The sequence below is a fragment of the Astatotilapia calliptera genome, chromosome 5, assembly GCF_900246225.1.
Source record: "Astatotilapia calliptera chromosome 5, fAstCal1.2, whole genome shotgun sequence".
Classification (NCBI taxonomy): domain Eukaryota; kingdom Metazoa; phylum Chordata; class Actinopteri; order Cichliformes; family Cichlidae; genus Astatotilapia; species Astatotilapia calliptera.
In genome coordinates this window covers 27,829,603-27,855,882 of record NC_039306.1, presented here as the reverse complement: position 1 = coordinate 27,855,882, position 26,280 = coordinate 27,829,603, and the positions used below count along the sequence as shown (strand labels likewise).

Genomic DNA, 26,280 nt, shown 5'->3' with positions numbered 1-26,280 from the left:
TCATTATATCAAAGCTCGATGGATACTGCACATTCTATAATTTTACCAGGAAGCGCACTTTAATTTAATTTGAACCGACTGAAATAAACAAACTGACACCAGGCTCTAATTTAGGGAAAGCCAAAAACCTCTTTCTCCCTACAGCAGCACGCATGCGCTCTTTAAAGCGCTGCGTTCAAATACCCTTTTTGGAGTCTGACATTCAGTACTCGAAGTTATTTTGACAGCACTTCAACTCACCGTGACCATGTTGATACTGTAAATACTAATGTTGTAAATCACGCAGAGAGGTCTTTAAAGAAAACACGTGAAGGGTCATTTTTTTCAGTTTGTGCCCGATGATAAATTATTTAAGTCGCGTACTTGAGTCCACAGTGAAGTGTCAATTTAGGCGCTACGTTAGGTTACAGTCGTGATTTAAAGGTGTCGAACATTATTACCACAGAGCATTACACACACTGTACCATATTTTTTATAAGTTCCATCATAATTACATATAACTTAAATGTGAATTTCAAACTACAACCAAGCTGAAACACTGGGAAATGACCTGTAGTATCTGTGGCTTGTGGACGAGTGAAGAGTTCGCACAGGTTATTCACGTGACCTCTTCGTGAACGCATAAAAATCCGACAGCACCTGAACGCAGCACGGACAGCAACACATCCCCAGCACCAGAGTGGGAATGATTTTCAGCTCCACGCACCAGAGCGACGTACCTGGTTAAAGGAGTTCTGGACGCAGTCGACTGTGGATAAAGTGGGGTCTGCGGATACGGGCAGAGGAGGAGTGAAGTCTCTTTTAGCAGGAAGAGAGGAAGGAAAACCTTTAAAAGTGAGTTTTGAAAACAACCGAGAGGATTTAAGAAGTGGACGCGAGCCGTGAGTGGGAGCGTGGCAGATGTAGGGTGACAACAGTAAAGGAGGATTAAACCGGAGGGGATGTTAAGAAAAGTGATGAGAATAACCGCACAGTAAGGAGTGATTTCAGCGCAGGCAGGAATGGCTTGATTCGGGACCTGTACTGTCAGAGGCGCTCATGTTTCTGTGGGAGAGAAAGAAAGTTTTCTGCGCGTCCCTCGGATACAAATCTACTTTTTAACGAGCAGGAGAGAGACAGGGACTGCTGTGACTGTGTTCCCCCCCCCCAACCCCGGTGGCAGAGTCCGGCCGGTTTGGCGTCGGCTCGTTAACTGTTCGCAATGTCCAAACCCGCGCTGAAGAAGAACCACTGGACCTCCAGGGTGAACGAGGTCTCCGTGTCCAAAGATGCCCGCGGTGAGCTCAACGTGCCGCTGCGTGGCGGCGCGGAGAACGGAGAGTTCGCCTACATTGGACCGCTGAACCACAATGCGGTGGTGTACAAAAGTGGGAAACTGGGTGAAGGGGAGCTGCTGCTCGAAGTGGAGAATCTCTCGATTTCGGGATTACCCCTGTACGACATATACACCGTGCTAAAGAACTGCAAAGGACCCGCCAGGTTTAAAACTGTCAGGCAAGGTAAGACAAAAGGTGAGGCTGCAAAACTTCTGCGCTTTTATTGGTGTGCGTTTAACGGGTTTTGTCCCAAGTTTGATTTCTTGCTTTCTTTTTTTAAACAGCTTCATCTAAATGGAAACTTTTGATTCATTGAGGTTAATTTTCAGTTGAAATAAACCCATAGAACTTTACAATGAATACTAAAACTTGAGGAAGTTGTGACATTTAATAGCTGCGGAACCGTTTAATGTCACATTTAATTGGCAGATTTGTGAATGGCTTTTTCTTTTTTTAAGTTGAAGTAGCCGGGCCTGGTTTTCTCCCCAACAGGGAATGCCACCTGTCTGGTTCAGGGACATGGAAACCCCACAGGCTTCACACACGTTGTTTATTCAGCTTTCCTTTGTGTGTTCTCACTTTCCCAGCTGTTGAGGAAGCACAAATGGTGAAGAAAGTCCAAAATATTGCGTACATTCCAACCTACTGGAGAATTACATCCAGCACTAGGAGCAGTAATGCTTAGAGGTGCTACTTTAAATTCATTTAGGCCTTCTTAAGATGTGTCTGTTTCCTATACTTTACCTGATGACTTCTCAAACAGGCTCGACAGGGAGCACTTCTTTTAACACCTAACAGGAAAGGGAACATCAGGCACCTTACAAAAATGCGAGCATCCGGCCAGTGTGGCTGCTCTAGCCTTCGGTTTATGGTCATCTTGACTCAGCGGGGCTGGGAGGTTTGACACTGAGCCGCTCTGACAGGCTCCCAGCGTGGCAACGCAAACCGCTGAAGGGATGCTCGGAAGTCAGCCCGGGACACGCAGAGACTTCTTTTAGACATGGACAAAAGAGCAACAACTCTTTTCAAGGGCGACCTTACATGTAGATAACCTGTGAAGGCCGCCGGCCGTGCTGGTGGCTCTGCTCTGAGGTTGCTTTGGTAAATGTGTAGCTTTTCTCATTTATTTCAGGACAGTCCTCCGATCATCATCGTGCACTGTTCTTAAGGTGTGGTGCTCTGTTGTTGCGCAACATCTTTTATTATAAAGGAAACCTGGTACTGAATATCTGAACATCCTCTTAGAGACGAGGAGCAGAGGGCTTATTTTAACAATGCTAAAGGCCACTGCTACCTCTGGGTGCTCAGATTTATTTACAATAGCGTGCTCCGAGAGCAGATTTTCATTTTAAACAAATGCTGCTCAATCATATTCCACCGATTAGTTCCTCACTTCAGACTGTGAGTGGTAATGTGAGTGAGTGGTAATGTTTGAATTGAAACTTTCAAGCTTTGGTCTTTAAATTTAGAAACGTGTCTTTGGAATTTTGCATCTTTATTGTGGCACAGATGATGTACTTTATTTATTTATTTAGGCAGGGATGTCAAACTGATATTATGTTGTGGACCACAGAAAGCCTGTTTTTGATCTCACATGGGCCAGACCAGTGAAAGTGTCCTCTTTGCCACTATACAGAAGTTTAACTACACATTTAAAGAAGTGCTATTTCAACAGTGTGGCCACGGGGGAGGTCTTTGTTAATATGTAAAGCTGTAAAACTAAATAAAGTCAATTAAAACTCCAAAAGTTCCCTTTCCAAAGCCATCCAATGAGTGTTTGCTGGCCCAATTCTGGCTCCTGAACCATATTTTTGACACTCCAGATTTTAAGGTCTTGTTTTCACTTACCAGCTAAATTATACCTGTGTTCAGGTTGGAGGTGGGTGGGTAGCTTTGCCGGTGACTCCAAAACATCACAGAATTCTGTTGGCTTGACTTCACAGCAGCCATTTTATGCTGTTGAGTGTTATTTATATAATTTACAATGTCTCTGTTCAAATAAAGTTTTTATAGTTCACGCCCATGTTTTCCCTTCTGTGTCGTGTCCAAATGACTCGTTTAAGAAGGAACAATAATACAAGAACAGCGAGAGAAGAAGAAGAAGAAGTCGTCGATCATTCTCAGTCTGTGTATTCTCACACAGTCTAAAGTGGGGTCGAAAGGTAAAATATGGCAGCTCATGTGCTGACTAACACCCCGATTTCTTTTTTGTGGTGAAATTCTAGGCCTGACTGTCTCGCAGCGTGACTGCTGCTTGAACCCAGTAACCAACTAGATAGAAATAAGCCATGAAATCACATGCCGATTAATGCCAACAGTGGCGCTGCTGTGAAGAAGCAAAAACAAACTGAAATGGATTGTCAAACGCGCGTAAACAAAATGTTTGGGATTCCAGCAAAGAAGCAAATCTAGTCGAGCTGTAGCAGCAGAAGCCTCGCTACCATGCGTCGCCCTGCTGAGGGCGTGGAATAGAAAGGAAAAGTGAAGGAACTGATGCGATTGGTGCCCTTGTGTTTTCAGTCGTTTGTCTGTGGAGTCTTAGGCTTTAAGATCTTTCCTTCCTGTAAACAGGAAGTAACTGGTCAATTTTTTTTAATCACTTTCTAGGGAATCACCTGCACAAGTCCAGACCCGTTCTCTCTAGTTTGTAATGATTTATTAGGATAGGAAGGAGATTCTGTTCTCACTTTGGGCTAATCAGAACCCCCATCCCTTTTTCGTTTTCTTCATTCATCTGGGAATGTCGGGTGTCACTGCTGTACAACGTCACATGATCAGACTCCATTTCAAGTTTTTAATAATTCACGCTGTCAGGGAATTTCCCCTCCCTAATCAGCCTTAATTGAGAAAATATGCTTGGCAACAAGGGCCATCTGTAAAATCTAAGTCACCTAATTTTACCCGGAGCTTGTGCCATTTTCTCACTTTAATCAAGCGAGATGTGAGGAGAGGTACTGCTTCGTTGTCTTGGCTCGCTGATACACACTCAGACTTTCATGTTGACTGCCAGCTCTATAAAGAGGAGGGGGGAGGGTTTCCAATACTGAATACTGTGTTGTCTGGACTTTCTATAGACCTGTGAGCATGCAAGGGCATTTCTAATCTGAGCTGATAAGGAGCTGCAACCAGCTCCACTGCTGAGTTTTTTTATGTTATGTTTGTTTTGGGTATCGGTGAGAAAGCAACACACACACACACACACACACACACTGCAGGAGACACACCCTTAGAACCACTGCTGAGGCCAAACCATCAGATGTCCACTTCAGTGTATACTGAAGCTGTGGGAGAATAACTGGATTATGTAATTAGGGACTATTATAAACATGGACATGCACTCTTAACTCTTCACCCTTTCGAAACAAGCAGCTGATGACTCTGTCACAATGTAGTTTAATGCGCGCACACACACACACACACACACAGTGCTGTGTTTGAAAGAAAGCATGCACATTATAAAAAAAACTTCACCAGCTGATCAACCCTGGAACTTCTTTATGGCTAATCTTCCTAAGAAGATGACTGTCTGCTCCACATATGTAAACAAACTATGGATGATACACACATGCTTATAGGAACAGACAATCACATCAGAGAGGCTTTGAGATGGGACCAGATTAATGTCGTGCCCGCGCTGGTGTTAGTACTTAAGCTGGACGCTTTAACGATACTGTATATGATCTACAGTCGGGATTGTATTTAGGCTTAAAGTTGAGGGTGGATGAAGTGTATACTGATAATAGTAATTGTATTATGCTAGGAAGTGTAGCCAGTGACGATTCTCAGAAGTGTTTGTAATGCAAGTGACTGTTAATGTTTGTTTTCTGGACATGACCAATGGCACAGTGGCCCAGAGTTCACGGGTTTCCCCAGGCAGGAGTTATGGTGTGTGTTCCTTTTAGTCGGCACAATCACACACACAAGAAATAAGATTGGATTCCTCTTCACCAGCCATTTTGCTACCTGACTAATCAGGAAACTCCAGTCTTACAGCTTCTCAGCAGTGTATTCCTTTCCAAACTTCATTATATCACAGAGCTGCCCGTGATGGACGAGGCCTTACCAGCTATAAATTCCTGGAAGCAGAAAATATTCCATCCCATTCGTATGGAGGCGCGAGCTGTTAACTACGACTCTCGTGCTCAAATTTACAACACTGTGTCACTGCATTAACTCCAGACTCCCTGTGTGTGTGCGCGTGTGTGTGTGTGTGTGTGTGCACGCACAAGCATTTCTGGCAGGGATCGCATATGGAAGTGTTTATTTCCTCTCTCTCAGCAGGGTGTTGAACAACCCTCTTTGCCCACACCCGTTTTCTACTTTTGTATTCTCTGCTGATGGCTTGGAGCGACTTTATTTCCTCCCTTATAGTGTGCCGTAGGGAATTTCAGCATTAATTTCAGGGTCTTTGTATTTGCTCAAATGTGTGTGCAGGTGAGGGCGAAAAGGAGACTATGAGAGGAGTTGTGTGTGTGTGTGTGTGTGTGTGTGCAGTGTAAGCATCTTGCACACTTTGAGTTTGCTCAGCTTGATCTCTACATTTAGACGCACTGGAGGAACACTCCCTCACCAGCTAAATAGACCATGAAATGCTGTCTCACTTAAGCAGCGCTTTTTATAATCCCACTAAGAGGAGCACGTATGTATGCATGTGCCATATTCTCTCTTGTTTGCATTGTAGTCTGTTGTATTGACAATGAATGGGCATTGGTCACACTTGGCATTTGCAGTTACACAGCCTGTCAGGAAAAGAGAAAGGGCAACTAATTAATGGTAGTTCAGCAGGGTGGGAGAGGAAGTTGTCTTTGAAGACCGCCCTGATCCATCCTTCTCAAATGTACAGTAGAGATGGGGGAAATGTTTCCGAAACTTTTAAACAAAGGTGATGTCGGGAGCATTGGGTCTTTTAAGCTTTAGTTGACTGCCTTATCACGTGTCCTCTGCACAGGAAATGGAAACCTTTAGGCAGAGTTGTGACTTTTGTAGCTATTATTTAGGAAGTAGGTGAAGAGCTCACCCACTTCCTCCAGGATACTAGTCTAACTCCAAACCAGTTCTAACAAACCAATTAACTTGCTCTTTTTTCAGTGGTTTCTGCTTGACAGTTTATAACAGAGTCATTTGTCAAACCATGAAATAATGAGCTGCTCATGAGTTTCATACACACTGAAGGGGAAAACCACAGGCTTAATATTGTGCTGCTTTGGTTCAGTGAAGTAACTCTTGACCTAGTCAAAGTGTGGGATGAGTTGACAAATCTGCCCAAAAGCTCTTTACCAATTCTCCCAATACCTGGTTAACATAATCCATCATCAGAGTAGGTGAACATCTTCATAAAATGCTTTCTTCGTGGAGTGTACAGGGTAGAGCCTGACCCATATATGACTTTTAAGAATGACACCGATATTTTGGTGATTTTAAAAATCTGGTGATGAGGTGATTTTTTTTTTTTTTTTTTTTTTTTTTTTTTTTTTGGCTTTCTGTCAGAGACATGAAGCACAAACAGTTTTTCTAACATATGTCATCATTATGTATATTTATTTATGAGTTATTTTTCAGTTTTATTGTCACAACACGTTGTTTATTTACACTTGTGATGTGTTGCCAATAGGGACGTTGCTGAGCGCCTACAGGTAGACAAACTATACAACATCAACACTCATAACTTGCTTGATGGGTGTTTCTCTTCTTTACCTTTTTACAAAAAAGTCACATATTGGTGGTTGTAAAGGGTGATACTAATTCTCTGATTCTGCTATTATATCAATATGGTTCAAGCTGAGTGTTTAAATTTGTATTTTTTATTTTTTATTTTTTTTAAATCGCAGATTTTTAGCGTCTGGACTGATGGGTGAAAACATCTGTAAATTTAAGACTGCTTGGCCTTACAGAATCTGCCTTTTTACTAGAGCGCGACCAGTACTAGATTTTAAAGAAAAAAAAAAAAAGATCATGTTGATAAATGGGTCCGTTAAATTTGTTTGTAACAATGAATCATCTAAGCTAGTTGACTCTGCTCAGCTGTCATGCTACTCTGCACGTGCTGCATACAGTCGGGGGTATTGCATTGTAAACTATGGCAATTTGGTTTGTGACCTGTGTGACGGCATCATGTGTCTTTCTTTTTTTGCACCATGTTCCATTAAATAAGACGTTTTATTACGGTTGCATAAATGAAGCATATGTGTATTCATGCATGTATGTATGCATGTGCTTATGTACGCACGTACACACACGTGTGTGTGTGTGTGTGTGTGTGTGTGTGTGTGTGTGTGTGTGTGTATATATTTATGTATATTATCTAAACTTTGTACCGAGATGCCAACTTTGTCACATCAGTTCTGTTTCTTTTGTTGTTGTTGTTTGTGTCAGGAATTCGATGAAATGCGAACGTGTGTGTGCGTGTGTGTGTCTGTTTGCATCCCCATCTGTGTGTTTGTGTGCGACATTGGCTGACATGGCCAAGTATTTCTGTCAGCTCTGCTGCTGTAAAGCTCAGATGAGATGTGGTTATGCCTCCAGCTGGCGTAACTAGGAAGCGAAATGACGAGATCGGTCGTGGCTGTGAGCATTATTAATATGGTTGAGACTAGTCCTAGAAGCAAGTTGATGTGCCCACAAAAAATGCAGGGTGACTCTTGAAAAGTTGGTTTTATAACTTGTTTTAAATCAACAGAGACTGTATGATTTTACGTTGGGGCTCTGTAACTTTTCTTTCTCACGTTAAACTTCTTGAGATACTTAAGGAGTTAATTATTGTCATTAAAGCGAATCAGCTTGTTATCGTTGTAGTTGTGGTTGCACCGAGAATGTCTGTCCTTTACCTCTCAGCCTCCTGTAAAGGTCCTTTCCCTCCCCAACCTGTTTCCTCTTTTCTTTACCTTTAATTACACTATGGTTGAAGCTGTGGGGTCCGTTTACACAAATCCCATTAAAGTCAAGTCTTTGGGAAGCTTACTCACGCACATTCACATGCACACGTAGACAAAAGAAGGGGGTATAAACAGTTTAAGGAACGGTCCAGCCCTGATTAAGGGGATTTAGACTTGAGTCTGTCTGTTTGGCCACGGCTGTGAGCACGCATCCATGCTCACAGCCCTAAAGTCTTAGTGTTCCTGAACTAGGACTTACATGACACACAACACTTCTCAAAGCTGCTGCCTTTTTGGTCATCTTACCTGCCTCCATTCCCCTCCTTTGCTCTCTTTATCTTTTCCTTCTCAAGCCTTAATTTCTTCTCCCTCCCTACTTATTGTCATCTGAACGTGGGAATAGTGGGGCTTAATAATGGGCAGACCGTTATGACAGACATCCCCTCCCCAAGCCTAACCCTTTTTTTAAAAACTTCCTTTTTTTTTTTCTGTAGAAGTATCCTAATGAAAAGAGAAGTTGAACGGGCCATTTTTCAGTAGTTGCAGATGGTAGCATATGGAAAAGCATTCAGGAGTGTCTCATGTGGCTAGAAGTCACTGGGATGTGAGAATGTGATGGATCGTGGCAAAAAAGACGAAGATTTAATTCAGTGGTTTATAGCTGGAGAAGGTTGTCTTAGCAGCCGACTTGGCTTTTGTCTTGAGCTAACAAAACCGACCTGAAAGCATCTAAAGCTCACTAACTCATACCTAATGTCTTGAATGTGAAGAATAATGCAGTGAGTTTGAAATTTCTTTTAAACAAGCAACCTTTTGTCAAGAAAACTACCTAATAACATGTGCTTTCGCAACCCAAAAACCATTATTACATCCCGCTGTTTTCCTTTGAACATTCAGAGTTAAGAAGATGCAGACAGTCCCATCTGAAATTGTGACCGTAACAGGTGCTGAAGCAGCCTTGATTAGAAAAGCATGTGGCTCCTACAATTAGCTGGAAACTTTCAAGACGCCAAGTGGATTTGATAATTTTTATTATGGTGGGGTAGCTCTGATGTTCAGCAATAACCAGCAGCAAACTTCCTGAGCAGCTAGCAGCCAAGTGACGCCGTCCTCTATCACAACTATCTGCTTTCTTCTGGTTGGATTGTGTGATTGCATTGGCTGTGCTTGTGTATCCCCCTAAAGCAGTGCATTCATGGCATGACTCAGTCACTTCAGAAGCAAGTGAAACTCAAGTTTCTGGTATTTTTAATGCCCTTACAGCATTACACATGCTGGGTGATTGCATTTGATCACAATTCAAAATGTATGTTTTACCTTTAACATTTGAACACGTATATTTTCACAATGTCTTTCTCCTCTTCCACCACTGGTCTCTTTTCTCCTTGTTCATTTCCACCTCATCCTCTTCCTCCCCACCTCAGGCTTATTCTTCTGAGTTGAAGTCGGTGCTCTAACACAGCGGTCCCCAACCCCCAGGCCACATTTGGTACCGGGCCGTGAGAGTTGAGGCTCAGGTGTGAAATTGATGGTTTTCAGGGTTTTTATTGTTATTTTTTTTATTTTTTATTGTTGACTCTGTTTCCCTGGGTCTTTTCCCGTGTGTTATGAATAAATCTTCTTTTTTTGGTACAGGTACTAATTTTATTTTGTTGTATTTATCTGCAACACCTTAAAGGCTGGTCCATGAAAATATTGTCGGACATAAACCGGTCCGTGGCGCAAAAAAGTTTGGGGACTGCTGCTCTAACACAATAAAACATGCTTATCAGGGGTGCAACGATACACAAAATTCACGGTTCGGTTCGATACTTTGGTGTCACGGTTCGATATTTTTTCGATACAAAAAAAATGTTCATGCCTTTTTAATTTGTCATTTATTAAATTTTCACGGCACATTCCGCACCACATCTCTGTGCGTTCATCATTTGTTTGAAGCCAGCTCACCTCCTGCAACTACTTTTCCGAGAATACGTGCTTCTTTTGTGGTTCGGACTCCTGACATTTCTTTGGAGGTGGAGGAACATCACAGTAATTGCTTAAAGGAGTTGGCTTCTTCGACATCTTTAAGAGTTCTAAACAAATGTCTGTCCTCCTCCTGAAAATCTTATGTATGCAAACACTCGTTGCAACTTATCTTGTGTGCGTTTTTTATTTTGACAGCGAATGCGCACCTGCGGACCACTTATGTGCAGCCCTGGTTATTTAGCTCGTCATATTGCAGCCACAGAAATTCTTTTGTCCGTGAAACCATAAAGCTGCACTTTCTTTTTGCCTTATAGTCTGATTTGTCATAACTTCTCCGTTTTGTGGTAAGCTTTTCTTTGGCTGTCACTTCTTCACCCTGACCTGTCTTATTTGGCTCAGCAGAACTAAAATATATATCCTGCTGCTTTTACACACACACTCACATAATGCTCAGCGATTCTCTGCACGATCAACCTCTCACATGTTTAAGCTGCGGGAGATTTCACTTGTCATGTTTGCATAGTAAGCTAACGATTAATAAGACGATGTCAGAGGAATTGGTGCACAAATTATCATCACTCACAGATCAGTGCTGTCGCTCTCTATACACAGTTCGCGCGATTGCAAAGTGAAAGCAAAAAACAAGCGCAAATTCAAACGCGACTTCAATATGTCACATATTGACAGTGGCTCACCGATGCCAATGACATAATTACCCAGCTACATTTCTGAAAGAATGCAAAAGCATTGACATATATTTTCCTTCCTACAATAGCCCGACGGGCAGGGCAGAGATAGATTCTGGTAGCCCGACTGGAAAAATCGCTAGCCCCGGGACGTCGGGCTAGCGATATTGCAAGCCCTGTATCTGATTGAGGAATCACTCATCTTTGGAAAAGAGAGTTTATTACAGAGAAATGTCTCTTTCCCAAATAAAAGCTATACTATCCGCTTCTTCTGGGCTATATTCTCAGCAGCATATAAAACATATCAGGTCCCCATAAGGAGACTCATGTGCTAACGGCTGTCTAAATGACTCAGGTAAAGTTAGTAGCATGCTTGTTGTTTTTGTCTGCTTCCACTTGTCTTTGCACTAGGATGATGTCGGCGTAAATGTGCAGTCATATTCGTTGTGTTCCCACTAGTGCTGTCAGCGTAAATCTCGTTGAAATGACCTTAACGCCACAACACGGCAAATCTCCGTTAACGAGCTACCGCCGATCGCTCCGTGCGTGGGGCTGGACGGCCAACATGTTAACGAGCTAACTGCGCTAACACACTAGCTCCCACCCATGTAATTGAGCATTGCATGGCACATCCAACATACTGTTTTACTTTAGTCCATGACTCGCTTACCTTCAGGGTCATACGTCACATGAAAACCAAAATAATTCCAAACGCCAGATCTGAATGAGGGTGGGGGAGGTTCAATTTGCCATGTTGCAAGGAGAGCTTAACTTCTGTCTCGCTAGCTTGCCCTGCACTCAGTGAATCTGCGTTCGACTACTCCGTCTATACTGCACTGTCGAGCGCAGATCCACTGAGCGCTCAACACAGACAGCATCGTCAGAAGGAAAGTTGATAAAACAAATTAAAATTTTTGTATTGTTCGATACATATGTGTACTGAACCGAAAGCACTGTATCGAACGGTTCAATATCGATACGAAAATCGTTGCACCCCTAATGCTTATGTATTCCCAATATTTTTGCAGTTAGCCCTCCCTACTCTGATCTCCAGATGGCTGACAACAAGTCAGCTAAACAGCAGCACATCATGCCAGCAAGGGGCTTGAATGACCTGAAGTCAGACTCTCACTCTGATAAACAGTTTGATTACATTCTCACATCATATGAGAGTTTAAGTGTCCGAGTCCAACAATGTTAGAGCCGCTGGAAAGAAAGTTTTACTAGCGTGACTAACAGCAGCTAACGCCAGCTACCAGCAGCTAAAACAGCTGCACTTCCCAGCAGAAAACTTCTGGATATTCTCAATAACTCACTTAGTATCACTGTTATTGGACAGAAGTTAACTTCAGTTACTTATCAGTTTATACTGGACTCCTATCACAAAGTTTTATAGCCTCATCCAGAGCACAGAGATGTGGACACCCGGCATATTGACAATGTAGACATATTTACAGCTGAGGTAAACAGCGAAGTGAAAGCCTGCATGCAATACAGATTAACGGTGGCCAGAGATGAATGTCCTACAGCAGCCACCATAGCTAGGATTATGCACTTGAATTTGAATATAGGGGTCCTGTGGCTCAATACGTATCAACAGAACCATCAAACACTTCAGTGAAACTATTCATGAACTGATATTTAGAAATACTACTGAATTTCTAAATATCAGTAAGTAGGCAGACTACTAATGTCTAGAACAGTTCTGAAACAATGTGTTTTTGAACCATTTAGAGATATTTTAAAGTCTCACTAAAACTTAATGAGCTCAGATGGAATTGCATGCAGCGCTGACCCAGATGAGCTCACTTTGTTTCAGTTAAAAGGCCTCAATTTGAGTAGTTAAACTGACTTTTTAATTTCATTATTTATTTTTTTGTAGTTCTGGGAATTCTTTTGTATAATTTTGACTTGTTAAATTCTCACTGTAATTTGCCCGCTACATGCAGAGAAAAACTAACAAGGTGGAAGGTCTAATAAACCTTTTTGACTCTGTGCGATCTTGAGTAAACCAGGCACAAAACACTGATGAGGGTCACGCAACTAACAATTTATCATCCAAACAGCTAATGTCTGTCTAAGGACTCCTGTCCACCCTGTGGTCATAGCAAGTGTGGTTTCATTTGTGATTATACAAATAATTTGCAGATAGCATCTGATCTGATTCTGAGTGATTGGGCACGGCCTTGAGAGCACAGTACAGCTCTGGGACAGGCTGGCTCCTTTGGTTGTCTTTGTGTCGCTGGGCACCGTAGCAGCACAAAGTTATGCTGAACATTTGTGTGTGTGATAGTGGAACATAAAGGTCAGTAATTCATATGGACCCTTAAAGGTCAGTACACAATATGGTATGAAAGCTACGTTATAAAGTCTTTGTCCTCCACTTTCTTCAACAGGCCTGCTCAGGCAGTGAGTAAAATTGTAACAGCTTAATGATGGCATCTTAATTAGACAAGCGGAGACTAATTAGCAAAGACAGGAAAAGGATTGAGTCTTAATTAAGAGGTTACTGGTGTCCATCTACTCTCACTGCTGTCGTCATCAGTTACAGATGTTAACGTCTGAAACCTCTGTTTATTTGAGAACTCCACCACCCTCTATACACGTGCGTCAAACTTCAGAAGTTCCTTACGATCGTGACAGATGTAGGAATTAAAAGTTTAAGGCTGGTATTGTAGCACTTATATGCAAACTTAAACACCTTTACAATTATGATAATCCACTTATTTAAAGGCAGAGTGCACATCCTTGCCATGACTTTGTCTTTTCTTTTTCTCCATAGCTCCTGTGTGCATTTGACTCAGTTAAATCTTAAGGTAGATTTTGCACTACCTCCCAAAGCAGGTGTGATATGGATTCATCACAGCAGTCTGACACAACTGGAGCCTACAACACGCTGTTTGATGCGGAATTGGTTACTTTACACTCGTATCAATGAAACACCAGGCAAACATATGCAACAGGTTGTTTTGCTTTAGTCGGCAAAAGTTATTTTGGTCAGGCTCAGTCTCCACTTTATATTATGAGCTGGGGGAAGGGGGGACTCAACATGCAAAACTTGCAAAACAAATACATGATTACATCCTGGTACATAAGGTACACTATACTGGAATTAAAAGTAAAAAAAAAAAGGTATTATTTAAAGTATAATGGGTTCATGCAGCAAAAATAAGTCACCCCAGGCATGCCTTTAACAAATGCACGATGACAGCTAAGTGAAGTCCTTGCAACTGCAAGGTCAGTAAAAAGTGCAGAGGGTTACTTAAAATGTATTTTGTATTGATTAACTTTTTTTTTATGTTTCATTCTATCTTATATAGGCTAACATATAGGCTTCACACCATCCACTACTCGTGTTACTGGCTTTGTTTCCTCTCCTACACTGCACTGAACAAATACTGACATAAGCTTTGTTTTACTGCTCAGATTTGAATATAGACTTTACTGAAACAATGTAGACTCATTGAAAACAGGCTGTAAACTTTTGTAGTTGTAACTGAAGTAAAATGCAGGCATCACAAGCTAACAACTGGTCTTTACTAGAGACTGCATTATCAAATTGGGGCAGAGCTGTGTGTACGTGTGTGTGTGTGTTCATGGCATCTAAATTTGTCACTTAACTCTCTGAAATCAAATCTCCAACTGTAGTGTTACATTTGTGATGTGATGGTATGCCGAGTGTCCAGTTGTGTGCACTGCATCGAGCCTTATCAGATACCCATACACATAAATGGTAACATAAACCTGTGTTATCATGCCTGTATGTTCAGTTTACATTCTTGTCGCTAAGTAATGACCCATTACTACCTTTTCTGTGGGGTGAAATTCATACACTTGCATAAACGTACATGAAAATAATTACACAACTTTTTTTCTTTTTGCTTAATAAATGGACATTAACTTTGCATGAGCGCACACACACACACAGACACAAACACCCCCTCCCACAGTTTCCCCGTGCTCTGCGGTGTGCAGGAATGCAGTGTTTACATAGCTAGGCCTGGCCCATATCAGTAACTTGGTCTCTCAGGTGTCTGCTGTGTGTCAGTAGCAGTTATTTTACAGGCCACAGTATAGTCAGTACTCCAGCCAATGCTGCTGCAAATTGACTTCTGAATTACTAGAAAGATTCCAAATTAATATCATTTATTGTTGCAGAAAAATTTGTGGCCCGTTTAAAAGAAGAAGGGGGATAAAAACTTTGAGCGCGTTGATAAAGTTGTGCCTTCAGCGTAAATACTTCATACAAATGTGACGCGTATTCTTGCAGAAAACCCATAAAAATGAGTCTATGCGCTGTGAGTGAGTGCCATACGGACTGCTGAGCAGAATTTCTTTCTCACCACTCCTGGAAGTGACTCTTCCTCAGCCAACTGCATCATTGTAACAGCAATGTGCAGCATCAGCATGCTTTTTTAATATGTCTCTTTGAGATCCCCAGCCCTTCCTCCTCCCTCTGCGATGTTCCCAATGAATGCACCTTACCGTGAACTGCTGTGAAATGACAGTTCCTATACTGGTGATGTATTGCACCAATCTGTTTAACACACTGAGAATCACCATTTTCTTAAAAACCCATTGGCACAAATAGGGGGAAGCTTGCTGGTGAGCACTTGAAGGCCCTTCATGTCCTCATGCTCTACTGGGCTCCAGAGCTCATGAATTAGACAAGAAATCTAATTTCCCTGTGGGACTCTTGGGTCTGAGTGCACGCAGACACACTGTTTCTTTTCAGGGGTAGTTGATTTCTATATCTTCTTGATGTAAATGGGCTGATAAGAGGACAGTTGGAACTGGATTGTGGCCTAGTTGCGTGCTGAGTCACTATGGACAAGTAGTACACGCTTTCTGTCACATTGAGTGGAGTCAACATCTTGGAGTCGACTTCTCACAACTGGGGACAGTGTTACTGTGAGAGTTTATTACAAGTGTTGAAGTGCGTTAGTCTCAAGTCTCTTGAGGGTCAAAGAAGGTGCCAAACACATTTGAACAATGTTATCATAGCAAAGCCATTACCTTGCTTATCATGACAAGCAAGGTATTTGCCGTATATGGCATTGTCATGCTGCCTGTGAGTGTGTGAGGTGTATTTAATGCATGAGAGCCAATAAAGACAAACTGAAGAGTTCTACTGCTATTTGGAGTGTAACTCGCAGCATCGACTCATGGATTAAATAAAACCTGTTAGAAAAAACATTCCACTTTAAAAGTACCTGCCAGCTGCATTCAGTGTTTTTCTGCTCTTTTATATATGTTGGCCAATAAAGATAAAAGTCCCCAGAGCAGAACAAGGACTACTGTCAGCTGCTGTCCAAGAGGGTGGAGTTGGAGGCCGTCTGACTGTAAGCGAAGAGAGTCCGGAGATATCAAAGACGGTCACAACAGCAAACCTGGCCAGTGAGCCAAGGAAGTTAGAAAAGGGCTGGGTCTAGCCAGTTGTGACTGAACTGTCAAAATAAGAGCAAGGGAGTTGTCCACTAGCAAAGTGATAGCAGATGGCGTCATTCTTTTGGATGGGTTGAAAGTATAAAGGCAAAATGAGCTGCCAGATACCCTTTGAGACTGGTAAAATACCACAGCGACCTGCCTAACTCATCGATAGGGCGCTGTTTCACAGTACATGAAACATTCGGAAGGGGTGTGTTTATAAAAGCTGCCGACTGCCTAACATTGCTAATTACAGGGCTTTCATCTGAAACCTGACACATGCCATGAGTTTGTTTTATTTTTGTCTTTGGCTGATGATAATGAAATGATGTGACTCACAGGTTGGTTTCTATTCAGATTGTTTTCCTGGACAGATAAAAGATGCCACAGTACACGTCAAGACTGAGCATTCAGAACATTCTCCTTGCATAACTTTCCCTTTTTTATGTCCCAATTTTATCTCTGCATTTTTTTTTTTTTTTTTTGAAGACAATATCCGTTTGAGAGTTCACAATAAAATGCCTCGTACGTACGAAGGTTTATAGGCTGCAGTTTGAGCTTATTCCCCGATACCTAAATGAAAGACACAGCACCAGACCTGTCTGAAATCAACCTGAGCTCTCACGTTTTCAAGACTCCGCCTGTGCTGCCGGAGCGTTGGTGTGTTTTATTAGTGTCACGCATCCGACAGCCAGTTCATTGTCCTTTTGGTAGGAATGGTTGGAATCTTCTACAGCCTGTCGGGGCTGTTTTCTCTGTTCATCATCAGCCTCTCTGACTTGCTGTTAGTAAACAGCAGAGGGACAGGCTTGTGTCAGACATTAAGTTCAGTAAAAAACTATTTGGGCGATGGGGGTGAAGCTAAATGGAAGAAAGTGGTAGGAACAGGATAAGTGAACGCTAGTCTATAAGACGGACTAGAAGTTATTCTCAGTAAGGATTCAGTTTGTAAGCAGCATCCTGAACTAGTTTTTCATCAGTGAGCAAAACTGAGAAAACAATTCCAAATTTAAACTGCCCTGAGGGGTGGTGTGTGTGGTGTGTAATATGTTGCCATTGTTCCTGTAGCTGAGCTAGTTGGACAGGTTGGAGTGAAACTGCGGCATACCTGCGTGGCACCTGTCAGCAGGTGCTCCGTCACAGAAGCCTTATAAGAGCGAGATAAAGACTAGAAAGACTGCTACGCTTCCTGGAAATGTGGCCACGCCTAGATACGTCCCTGTTTTCACCCCGCCTCCCTCCACAGCATGTTATCATGCTGGGGAATGCAAATTCCTGTGGGCAGTCAAACCGCGGCGGGCGTGATATTTGAATTGTCGTAGTTTAAAGTGTAAGCGCCACATGTGCACTGTGGACGGCACTTAAATGAGGCCGACGTGGCTTTAGCTTTGGTTAAAATGCCACTCTCCAGCCCTCTTCGTCCCCTCCACTTTTATCCCAGCTGCTCATCTGAACAGGGTAAACATGACGTCCGAGGTGATTGGTGTCAGGTGACCTTTAGGTTGCCCTGGCAACGGGGTCCTGAATTCCAAGGCTCCGGTCATCTCCGGGGGCATGGCTAATTTGCTAAATAAAATGTTTCCGGACACACACAGGGCCTTGGAAAAGCGGTAGATAAACAGTGGTTGGGAGAGCGAGAAGCTTTTAGTCTGATGATGTTGCAGGCAGATAACTTTGTTTGGCTGCCTGAATATGGACAGAGCACATTCCTGCCATATCTCTTCACAGACAGCAGGGTACAAGAGCCTGTGCACATCTGGCTGGAGTTGGGTCTTAGACACTCTTGTTTTGTGGACATTTGTGTTATTTTTTTTAAACAGAAGCACATTAAGGCCAGTAGAGATGGCCTACTGGGTGAAGTATTCAGGTTCTGAGCTTATGAATGGTCTGTTTTGGGTGAAGTACTCAGCGCTTTGGGGTGGGCTGACTGATATTCGCAGAGGGGAACCTGAATGTGCCAGACATCACCAAAATTGGAATTTTCCACTGAGGTGTCAGTGCATTCTGTTTCCTAATGAAATTGCTATTCTGTCACTTGACCAAAACAGAAAAGTTTGAAAATTATTTTACAGCATTTTGGAGACTGCTGCTCTAAGCTCTCTATATTTTACTTACATTCTGTCTTTTCCTTATTCGACAGTTCTGATTGGAAATTTGTGCTTTCCTGTAGCTTTGTTCCCCAAAAGGGAGGCTGGCTTTCCTTAGTCCCAGCCTCTGTTCATCTGTGCCACGCCAAAGAGAGAAGACTAAGGGATTAACATTGGAAAACACTGTGATGGCAACTTACTTCACTCATGATTAATCTTTAGCATAGAGGTGTAATTATTACTAGAGCTGCTGGGGATCATAATTAGTGAACACATAGCAACTACAGGGTGCGCTTTAAAATAGGCAGTGTTTACTTTAAAGAGTTGAAGGGAAGCAGATTACTATGGGAAGGCATTAAAGTTTCCACCGGAAAACAGTTGCAGGGAAGCCAGTTGTGTTTGAATGCAACTTTAAACAAATGATGTCATACTTTGCGCTCCATTGTAAAAGACAGCAGAGGAAAATGTGTTGCTTTGTTCCCTAAGTAGCCAGACTCTTGACCACAGGGTGTGTAGTGTGTGTGTGTTTCTATGTGTGAGCGCTGGCAACCGTGCATTGGCACACATGCTTTTGTGCGGTCTAAATACAGCTCTTTAATGTTGCCTAAATCATCGAGCGCCAGGAGGCACAAACAAGGTCATAAAAGTGACTTTGCTTTGCTGTCCCAAACATAGGATCGGCTCTATATTTTCATACTGTTTTCCAAAGGCGGTTGTGTCTTGCTGGATGTGAGTCAGCAATGGATCTGTATTCAGCTACTGTTTGCTAATGAAATGTCAACCAAAGGCTTTAACGCATGCGCCTTGGCTCTATGTCACCGTTCCCAGGGGAAGTTTATTAAAAGCACATAGTCCCTCAGATGTCGAGTATATGTGGGGAAGTCACCCATTCAAACGGCAATCCTGGCTTAACCTCCACTCAGTTCCTGGCAGGAAAAGACGACACACACGCACCCAGACAAACATACACATCCCATCTGCCTGACACTTGGATGAATTGGAGCAGACACAGGATGAGAGACAAGCGTTTTGTTTTGTTTTTTTTAAGCGTGCGTGTTTGTGTGTACCTGTTCATCTGGTCCATTTCTGATGTGTTTCTGCCCTGCTAAGTGCCAGCTGTACAGGGAGGTTTTTCCAGCCTACCTGATGTTCAGCAGCTCAGCTAGGCTAACCACAGAGCCCATCACTCTATTTATAGTAGGATGAGTGACAGGCAGAGGACAACGTAGGTCTCGACGAAGAGTCGGAGGAGAGTTTGTTCATGCTCATCAGTGTCAGCGCAGCGTCTTGTAGAACAGAAGTTGTTATCTTAGAATTAAAGAGTCTCTCACTCTTGTTTTGTGAATAATTCAGAATCCAATTAGAGAGACGTCGCTTGAGCTTTTCCTTCATTAACGTCAGCCCTCCTGACACGACCGGCTAGTATTGGGTGATCTGTTCTCCTGGAAAATTTCTCCAGCTGTTTCAGTTGCAAGCTGGCAACATCTGTCACTGTCAATATGATCTTTACATTACCTTTTCATGAGCACTGTAACTCCAGTGCCAGTTTTGGCTGCAGTCACACAGACCAGCCCAGCTCCACCGATGCCTCCACAATGCCTCAGCCCAAAACTCATCTCCGTAGCTCCTCATTTTGTGCTTTAATAAAAAGCAAATCCCAGTTTTGTTTAGTTTTTTAACACTTTAAAAATAAAAATTACCAGCTGAGGTCAGGGAGTTCTGAGGCCTGAGGCGTGGGAACCGTGAGGATGAAGGATCGCCTCATTCTTCTCTCATTAGCATTTTAGTTCACACCCATTTTAACTTAATTTTGCTCTCTTGCTCAGTCTCTCCTGGGATCTGTCTGTTTCCTCGACTGATTGAACAGAATCCACACGGGTCATAAAGTCTGGGCGTGCGTAGTTTCCTTCGTCTGCCACGGTCAGCTTGAACAAACCTTACAGAGAATTCAGCTCTGAGGCGGCCTGGAGCCCCCTTTCCTTCCCTCCTCTCCCCCGAGACTCATTCCAGTGTTAAAACCAAATCAGCCTTCTCCTCTGTTGTTCTTAACCCCTCCTCCTTTCATCTCCATTCCTGTCTATCTTTGTGTTCAGTCACATGCTCCTGTCTCCCTCCAAACATATATTGCCATGAATACAATTACATCACATGAGGATAAATCCAGTGTAGTGCTACTACTTCCATCCTTCAGATCTTTCTGTCTTAAATGCTTTTTCATTTTGTCTTTGTGTACTCAGACTCGTCACTCTCTCCTGGTCCACCTCCTAGCCCCTCTTATGTTGTCCCTGGGCACCTGGCTTTCGTTGTGTTCCCACACCAAACAGATCCTTTGTTGACACTGTGGTGGAGCTCTCATGTTTTCTTACACACAGAAGGTGAACCTTGAATGAGAGCAAGGCCAAAACAAGACACTGGATGCATGGCTTGGGTGGATGGTGGCTGTGGTGATGTTGCGTAAGAATCCCAGCCAGTTGACATTGTGGAATTTGCATTGTCTAGATTTGATCATTTGTTAAGCAAACATGGAAGCACTCTAGGCCAATAACTGCCTCTCATGCTTCTTTTTTTTGTTTGGCTTTTTTTGGACTGTGAGAAAAGTTTTATGGGACTTAAGTCCTAACCACTGAAAACCATCAATACAAGTATCACCAAGTAAAAAAATAAAGCAAAAACAGCAGAACAACATTGTTCAAATGTATTTTTTATTTGACAGGAATTATAGCGAGGTGGATTGGGTGGTTACACTCCATGTTTGTCAGACAGCGCTTACTGAATCGTTAAGCTGTCAGGATCCTCCAGCAGATATTACCTCTATATTTCATGGCCAAAGGAACGGTTGTGTGCTGTCGATCCCCCGCCTAATCAGCCCAAAGTGGACTGTGTTAATATACAGCAGCTACAAATCATTCTAAAGTCCTGTTTTAGCTTCAGGTGTGTTGTTGTACTACAGGGACTGACGGTTTGAATTCTCTTTGAGAGATTATATATGCGTGTTTTCCATTAATATGATATGTGATTGCTTACATAAATTTAATTTAAATCTGCTGGTACCTACAGTGTGGGCTATGGATGGATGCCTCTTTTTCAAGGGGAGGAGAGATTACTCCTCTCTCGGCTGGCCTGGGAACGCCTCGGTGTTCCCCCAGATAAGTTGGAGGAGGTGGCTGGGGAGAGGGAGGTCTGGGATTCTCTGCTTAGGCTGCTGCCCCCATGACCCGGGCCTGGATAAGCGGAAGACGATTGATGGATGGAAAGTTAAAAGCAGCTGCACAGAAACTTCAATACGACTTCAATCCATTTAAACTCGTGTGTTTTAAGTAATCCAGCTGTCCGAAGTACCTCTGCCGGCTGTGTTTTAAGACTTAAAATGCTTTCTAATGTTTAGGAAGAAAACAGTGGAATGATATTAAAAGACGTCGACCTGCTGTTTCATTTAAGATTTCATCTAAGACTGTGATAGAAAGCAGGAAAAATGGTTTTGCAGGTGCACCGTGCCCCTCATCTTTCACCAGATGGTGTCCAATCTCTGTCCGGACAGTTACTAAACCGTCCTTTCCGATGGATGTTAGACAAAATACAATTTCAAATCATGAAAGAAAAGCCTAATGAAATCTGTTCCTTATGTAAAACTGGATTGGCTTCATTTAAATATAGGACTGTGGTGTTATTTGAAAAATAAAAATAATGACTTGAGACTTGGGAAGATGCTTGCTTATGGCTTCAAGTTGGTACTAAAACACCCACAGATTTTTGAACACTCAGTTTGGGTATTGTTTATTTTTTATATTGAATAGCAAGCATCATTTTAGTTCACATTCACTCCAAATGTTCATGCACACTGGGAAGGGTCAACAACCGTCTTACAGCATTGTTTAACATAATATTTTCCCCCACTGATCCACCTGGTCAATAGATCATCTGTATTAGAAGAAAAAGTAGTGGAGTAAATGCTACGCTCACTTCAGACACCCGTGCAGGTATTGCTGTCAACTTGCAGCAGAGTTTAGCAGATAACTGCCAGAACTCTTTCATTTTTAGCTCTTTCTTAATTCATCTGTGCTGGTACTGTGTTGGAGGTGGGCAACTAAAATTATTCTTCACATTTAAACTATCCACACAAGCTGTTTTATGATTGATGATTTTATTGGCATTTTGATGTCAAAATAGAGACTGTTGTAGACTTTTTTTTTTTAACCCAAATGAGGCTCTTAGATTACCCACAATTAGAGCTGGGCGATAGAACGATAACGATATGTATCGCGATATAACTTTTACTCGATAGAGAAATTAAGCTATCGCGATAGACCTCGCCGCTCTTGTCCTCTTAAAAAAAAAAAAAAAAAAAAAAAGGTCAGCCAATCCAAATTAAGTAGCGCAGAGCCGAACCAATCACAGCCGCAGCGTCACGTCGCGTGACTTGTTACGTACAGCACAAGTGCCAAGCCGCACGTGTGTTTGTTTGGGAAGCAGCCAGCGCATAATGGAGGAAATGAGTGCGCCGACTAGAAAAATCAACCGAGCGTGACCGAAGAGAAAACAGATGATGGTTCCAATGCCGGAGAGATTGTCGAACGGAAGAGCCATAGAAGTTCCGTAGTGTGAAGGTATTTCGGCTATTTCAAGTCTGACAAAAAACAGAGTAGCGTGCACTGTAAATTGTGCCGAAAGCAAGTCTGGAAATACAATAAACTGGTGCATGCGTCACACTGTGCGCCACGTTATTGTTTCGGTGAAATGAATTTCTACAATACTGTTACTGTTAATTCTACTCTCTGCAGTGTTTAAATGCTTACATATACACACAGTTACTGTCCGTCCACACATACGACTCGGTTCTGCTTCTATGCCCCAGCTTTGTTTACTTTTTCCCACCGAGGCTTCTAGACTTCTGATTGGCCAATATTTCTGCACGGTTAGGAATCTAGCGCCACCTGCTGCTTTGGCATGTTCATAGCAGCGTTTTCCTTCATTTCTGCCTTTATGTGTGGACGGGATTATTTTTTAAAACGAAAACGGAAAATCTCCGTTTTCAAAAATACCCGTGTACGTGTGGACGTAGCCTCAGTCTCTGACTGGAAGCGCTAATTCGTCATTCGGCTTTTGTCAGACTAAAGTAACTGTTAAAACTGTTTGAAAAGCTCAGCTATACAACAAGGAGAGATTGAGAATTTCCTTTTAGTTCTGTTTATTTGATATTGACAAAAGTTAGTCAGTTTTGTCTGTTCTTCTGTAAAACAAACTAAGATTTATTTTTAGAATTAATATTTTGTTTCTAAGTGGAATTGACAATTTAGTCTGTTTCGTTTGTTCTATTTTGAAACTTAAACGCTTTAGCGGCTGCCTTTTGTGTAGTTTGCAATATTTGCCTTTATTTATCTGAAAAAGTCTCATGTTCCTTAAGTACATCTACCCTGTTGAACTTATTATGGGAAATAAATATTTAAATAAAAACAAGCTGCTGATTATTTCACATTTTACTTGTGAGCAACGGCACATTTAAATCTTACAAATATAGTTATTTGGCTTATATCGTGATAGATATCGTTATCGCCTGAAATGAAAAAAACATATCATGATATGAAAAAATCTCATATCGCCCAGCTCTACCCACAATACAACAAAACTTCAGAGATTCTGTGTGTCATGCTAGTAATAGTCTGGGTGGCCACTGACCAATACCTGAAAACCTCTTGGGCCTGCTTAAATGCGACTGGTCATTAGTAGCTGGACTATGGCGAGAAACCAAAAAGTCTCAGAGGAGTCGGCTGTAGGCCTGTTATAACATGTGTTTCACTCTGTAATTGCAGTATATTTATTCATTTATTTAACGTAAATCTTGCTTTGACACGATTGCTCTTTCTTCCCACACTGAGCTCACACCTGAATGCAACACGCTCATCCGCCTTTTCTGCCTGAAGTATATTAGAAGAAAGCAAACCTCAGTGAAGCAATGTCAGTGTCACAGAATAGCTGATGAAATGGATCATGAGACTTTCTAGGGATTTTGGGTGGTGTGTGTGTGTGTGTGTGTGTGTGTGTGTGTGTGTGTGTGTGTGTGTGTGTGTGTGTGTGTGTGTGTGTGTGTGTGTGTGTGTGTGTGTGTGTGTGTGTGTGTGTGTGTGTGTGTGTGTGTGTGTGTGTGTAAGACGGATTTGATTCATGCTCGCTTGTGTCAGATGCGAGTGCTCGTCTGTATTAATGACTCCCTCCCATTGCTCAAAGAGGAGGAGTGTAAACATACTCAAACCAACTCCCCTGGTCATCCTTCACTCCCTCTGTTCCTCCATCTGTCTGTCCATCATTTCTACTTTCTGTCTGAGTCCTATAGCGGGCTTGCAGTTACATTCACTTGTATTCTGCCCTTCTGTGGTAATAGAATCAATTTTCATGCAGGGGTGGTCTCGTTTCACTTTTATGTTCAAAGTCGATACAATAAGGCCTTCTTTGGCAGTACTGTATAAGATTATTGCCTTCAAACCATTGCAAGTCAACACCTTTCTGGTGACTGTAATAAGAATTGATGTTCAGATTTAAAGCTTTTTTTCCCAATATAAATTGTCCAGCGAAATTGACTTTTTTTATTTTTATTTTTTTGTTTTTGTTTTAAACAAATTAAACATAATTGCAGTCTGGAGACCTCAAAACTGTTGTGATGCCAGTCATTGCAAAGGAATAAACTCGGTCTGTACAGCACACAGGTAGACAAACACACTGCTGCTGCTTCTTATTTCAGTTTTCAGTTCTGCCTCTGCAAACACAGAGCACAGCAGAGTGAGCGCGGTGACTGGCACAGCACCTCCATAAAGCTGCACAGCCCCATAGGCAGCATGCTAATGTAAACGCCGCGCTCTGCCGCCCCTGGTTTAATCACAACCATATGCCTTGCATTCCTGTCCCCGGTACCTGAACCCTCAGCCCGCCTACAGTCTGCCAGTAATGTGACAGCCAATCTGCTAGCAAGCTTGTTGAATTACTTGGCTGAAACACCTGAAATTGACAGACTGCCTGTAAAATATCATATTTCAGTATACTTTCGAGTTCATATCACACCTGAGGAGGCAGGAGTGTGGCATATGAATGAGCCAACTTGTGCTCGGGAGTGTCGGAATCAGCTTGGAAACGGGGTTTTCAGAGGATTGTGGGAGCCCTGTGTGAGAAATGCTGACTGAACAGACAAAAGACTTCCCCGAATCATGTTGACCTTGTTCCATAGTTGGAAATTGACAAGTCTGCTTGCCTCTCTTAGAGAGTGTACTTTGGCACAGTGGTGTTCTTCGGTACTGTGTTTATCACATAGTTTGGTATGTTTGTGTACTTGTTAATGATCCAAATGTTGAAACTAGTACTAGTGCTGCATCCAGATGACCATGGAGTTGGAGCACATACTGCAAGAGTCCAAATACTGTCAAATATGACTGTTTTGTTTTTCGCTGGTTTGATCTAACCGTTGCTGTGGTTCACCACATTCCTGTCTTCGTGGCTTGTGTCTACTGAAGGCATTTAAGAAAAACACCTGTTGGTGGTGCTAGCTGAGAAGTCTGGGGATCGAGGTAATCAGCGTCAGGTTTCAATGATAATTCATCCAAAAGTGGTGGACTGTCTGCTTGAATAGCTAATCCCAGTCATGGACAAACTGTGTCTGATGAAGAGCCGTGCACTTCATGCTTTGATTTGGAACATGTGCAGAAAGACTGTTAGTGAATAACGATTAGTAAAAAAAAAGAAAGTATTCAGTGTAATGTTTGTTTGGATACTTGGACAGCTAGACCTACCTCACTTTCCTGGAGCTCCTCCACTTCTCCTGAAGCATTGCTGAGAAATAGTCAGGGTGCTTTCTCATTAGAGTACTTAGAGGACTCCAGATGTTAGGCCCTTGTGTTCCTCTTCAGTGTTACCCAAAGATAGTGGAAATAGCATTGTGTGC

At 42.4% G+C, this 26,280-nt stretch overlaps 1 protein-coding gene across 26 annotated transcripts in view; it reads left to right on the top strand.

Annotated features, from left to right (window-relative positions):
- Positions 1-644: 644 nt before the first annotated feature.
- magi1b (membrane associated guanylate kinase, WW and PDZ domain containing 1b) overlaps positions 645-26,280 on the top strand; it is a 142,603-nt gene continuing 116,967 nt past the window's right edge. For 23 of the 26 annotated variants that reach the window (XM_026168640.1, XM_026168660.1, XM_026168658.1 and 20 more), the window contains exon 1: positions 645-1,511. In XM_026168640.1, the coding sequence (XP_026024425.1) occupies positions 1,202-1,511 (310 nt within the window). In that variant the 5' untranslated portion in view covers positions 645-1,201. The remainder of the gene's footprint in view (positions 1,512-26,280) is intronic. The other 3 variants (XM_026168641.1, XM_026168639.1, XM_026168663.1) reach the window with 1 other exon arrangement.